The 3,905-nt window shown below is 32.8% G+C and overlaps 1 protein-coding gene across 1 annotated transcript in view; it reads right to left on the bottom strand.

The window, feature by feature from the left end:
- Positions 1-2,330: 2,330 nt before the first annotated feature.
- The window catches only part of LOC110114396 (probable protein phosphatase 2C 12), a 14,762-nt gene continuing 13,187 nt past the window's right edge, over positions 2,331-3,905 (bottom strand). Inside the window, exons 8-9 of the mRNA XM_020847260.2 lie at positions 2,986-3,188; positions 2,331-2,896 (exon numbers count right to left, since the gene is read on the bottom strand). Coding sequence (XP_020702919.1) covers positions 2,859-2,896; positions 2,986-3,188 — 241 coding nt within the window. The 3' untranslated portion in view covers positions 2,331-2,858. The remainder of the gene's footprint in view (positions 2,897-2,985; positions 3,189-3,905) is intronic.

Below are 3,905 nucleotides of genomic sequence, written 5' to 3'. Positions count from 1 at the left end.
TTACAAGCAAAATATTTGAAAATGAAATTATTATATTTTTAAAATATATTGTATATCTAATAGTATATTTTCAAATTTTGATGGCTTGTTTTCATTATAAAGGATCTCGACCATAATAATAGTTTTTTAAATAAATTAATTAAAAAAGCAGTATGATGAGAATTTTTAGTTGTAAAATTTTTGTTCTAAAAAACTGCTTTAAAAGGCATTAAGAAAGCTGTCCCAAAGAAAGCCTCAATTTTAGGAACTTTTATTACGTTCGGTGCAAGGACGTAGAGGAACGTCCGATCGGAGGCAATTTTCCGTCCAAAAACTAGATATTTGCTCGGTACAACTAGGTATTATTTGATAATAATGAAGAATATCATTCTCTGAAGACCAATACCGAGTTATACCGAGCTGTACCGAGTTGTACCGAGTTTTTTTGACTCGGTACAACTTTTGTATAACTCGGTATTTGTTCTGTAAAGCCCGATATAACTCGGTATTGGGTCTTCAAATGATGGTATTCTTCGTTATTGTTTGACATTGCTCAGTATTTGCTCGGTACATCTCGGTATTTGGCGGAAATTTGCCTCCGACCGGATGTTCCTCTACGTCCGGTCGGAGGACGTAATAATTGTTCCAATTTTAGTACTGTTTTTCAAAATATTTTTCTAATAAAAAAATTATAATAAAGTTATCCCAATTGAAGTCTTAGATTTCATTCGGACAAAAAATTGCAACAATCTCTACCTCACATGATGGTACTGAGCATCAAACGTAACTAAAAAAAAACAAATAAAAAAAAAAACTTGTTTTTATGTTTTCTTACATTTTCAAATATCATGTCTAAAAAGCTCAATCATGTGGAGACGCCGGTGTTAATTCTGTGCAGAATCTGAGAAGGTAGAGATGAGTGTAACTGTGAGATTTTAAGAAGAGTGTAACCGTCAAGATTCGCCGGGTGATGCGACGCATTCAAATTCGTCTCCGAATGAAACCAGGCGCTACACATAATAATTAGCCCCTCCCCTACCCCATCAACCCATAATTGATCAATTTTTAAATTCTTAATGTTAAAAAATAGAAAAAAAATATTTTATTTATTTATTTATATCTTATTATAAAAATTTCTAACTAATTTTTTTATTTTAAATGAAATATACATAATAGATGTTCTCAATTATAATTTTTTGTATCATATAATTTATCTTTTTATAAAAACAATTAAAAAATATATATAAACTTATCAATGTTTACTCTAAATCAGATGAAAAAAAAAAATCGATCATTTATATCAGATGGCTAAGAAGCTTATTTTGAAAACAATTATATCAGACGCTCCTCACACAAGAACTTCACTAGGAGTGCAAGAATCTTAATCATAACAACCTGATATTTGCAAAAAACTATGTCTTATGTATATAAAAAGAAAAAGATGTTTTTTGTACTATAATTCAACAGGCTAAATTATTATATTTCTTAAGATAATATTTGATTGTCCAGCTATTTTGATTAATGTCCTGCAACCCTGATAAACTTCTGTGTGAGCTCCTCTGATAAAAGCTTTTTTCTGAGCTTATTAAGCATAAATTATGTCATATTATTAGCAGAAAGTCTATTTAACTTCTCTAATGAGATACAATAGATCAATAATTACATGCTTGAATCCACAATAAAGGTAACAATACATTCTTATTTAATATTTACTAATATATAAAGGGCATCTGACATTTTTTCTGAGGCTCGGTTTATAAACCACAGAACAGTCAAGAAAAAAAGATTGGAACGGATAATATGCAAAAGTAGCAGCAGAAATAGATGAGAAAAGGCTCATTATAGCACAAATACATGAGAAAAAAAATTTACAGAAGCTTATTTAAATAAGTTCTATTGATCCTTGCAGTTACAGCGCAACAATTTACCATTAAAGAAACATGAAAAAAAAAAAAAAAACTTTTGAGACCGAAATGATTTGCACTTTCATCTATGGGGCAAATTATTTGGTGCGGAGTCCGGACGTAGCATTAAGTCCGGACTACATGCTACGTTCATACTCCAATTAAATTTTTACACGTGTATTACGAATACGTGGATTTTTTACTGAGCTTTAATTTTTTTAGGCCATTTTATTTTTCATCAAAAGGCAGCAAAAATAAAAGCACAGCAATAGCACAGTGAAAGCACAACAAAGTGAAAGCACAGCAAAAGGGCAATAAAAACACAGTGAAAGCGCAGCAAAAGCGCAAGGACAGCAAAACACAATAAAAGCGCAGCAAAATGGCAGCAAATTACGCGTTTTAATTTTTTAAAAATTTTTCTCACAAAAAGCGCAGTAAATATTGTCCTTAATACACGTGTAAACATTTAATTGGAATCCGGACAAAATGCTACGTCCGGACTCAGCACCAAATAATTTGCCCATCTATGGGGTACCTATAATTCTAAGATTATAATACATACTACCCTGCTATCTTCCTCTAGAATGGAAAATATGCATGGTGAACCTAAAACAATCTATTGGTCAGTACCTGTTGCTTCGCAAAGGATTGCAAAAATATACTTGTTGAATGGACCGAAGTCATAGGATAGAATAAAGGACCTGAACTTTGTTAATCGGACACAATCCCCATGCTACTTTGCATGGACGAAGAATGTAGTGGAGCGGTAAGGAAGACCTTTAGGTTTCATTTGGGACGGCTTTTTTACTGCATCTTAAAGCAGATTTCTAGTAAAAAAAAAAATTGTACTAAAAAGTTGCTTTACGAAGAAGTAAAAAAGCCATCCCAAACAAAACCTTAATCTCAGTGTGCAATCTCTATCAGAACTTCTATGATGAATATAAATGGATGACCACCGGAGCTTCTGAAGGAGATCTAGTAATATTCATTTCCATCAGGCTTTCTACACAAATCTGAAAATTTGAAGAGAAATAAAAAAATTTTAATCAATATCATTTCACAGCATGACAAGTTGGAAAAAAAAACATGTCTTGTATTTTACTTCTTGAAGGTCTTTTTCCTTCCATAGCTTCTTTCTTAAACTGGCAGCTCTGGCAAAGTAGCGGGCCTTCCCATAAACAAACTCTACCAGATTTTAATGAACCAGCATGAACAGAAATGCCCTCACCAGGTTTCATCTCAACCTGGCATACTGCGCATACAAGTAGCTTGAACATGTTGCATATTGGATATACCATGTTTAACCTGTAAAGCACAAAACAGAATTTTTAGAAAGCGTAATGGCTACATATAGAAATATAGATGACAAATCCAAGTAAAGAACACGCCTTATCCTTCCAACAGTTTTCACTAATTGTAGGTACAATAATAAATCTATTTTCTTTAAAAGATTAATAACCCTCGCTCTTAAGTTCCATCATCATGGCATAAATAAAAATTTAATTTGATAATTTTCTTTACACTCCTATAGTATGCATAATAACCACAACTCTATGTTTTCCCCTAACATCGACTTATAATCTTCGCAAAAGAATTTTACTTCTCTTCTGAGAAAAGCAAATCTATTCATGGCTTTGACTGACCATTTAAAAAATTAAAAAAAAAAAAACTAAGAATTGATGTGTCGTGTCTCCATATCGAGTTGTATCCGTATTGTGTCGTATCCATGTCGTTGTATCTATATTCACCGGCGGAACCCAATGGGTTCCGGGGGGCAATTGCCCCCCCTCAAAATTTTTTAAAAAAAAATTTTTATAGGGTGTTTTAGATAATTTACCTCTTTTTATTTATTTTTTAGTCTTTATTACAAGGCTTTTCAGGCAATTGCCCCCCCTAAAAATTTTAAAATACTATGGTCTTTAGGTAATTGCCCCCAACAGGTCGAACCCCGCCAGGGGACACTGCCCCCTTAGACCCCCGACATATATGTCTTATAAGTTTGCCCCCCCTGAAAATTAGGGC

This window comes from Dendrobium catenatum, unplaced genomic scaffold (assembly GCF_001605985.2).
Source record: "Dendrobium catenatum unplaced genomic scaffold, ASM160598v2 fragScaff_scaffold_1308, whole genome shotgun sequence".
In the NCBI taxonomy this organism is placed as follows: domain Eukaryota; kingdom Viridiplantae; phylum Streptophyta; class Magnoliopsida; order Asparagales; family Orchidaceae; genus Dendrobium; species Dendrobium catenatum.
This window is presented reverse-complemented; position numbering and strand designations above follow the sequence as displayed.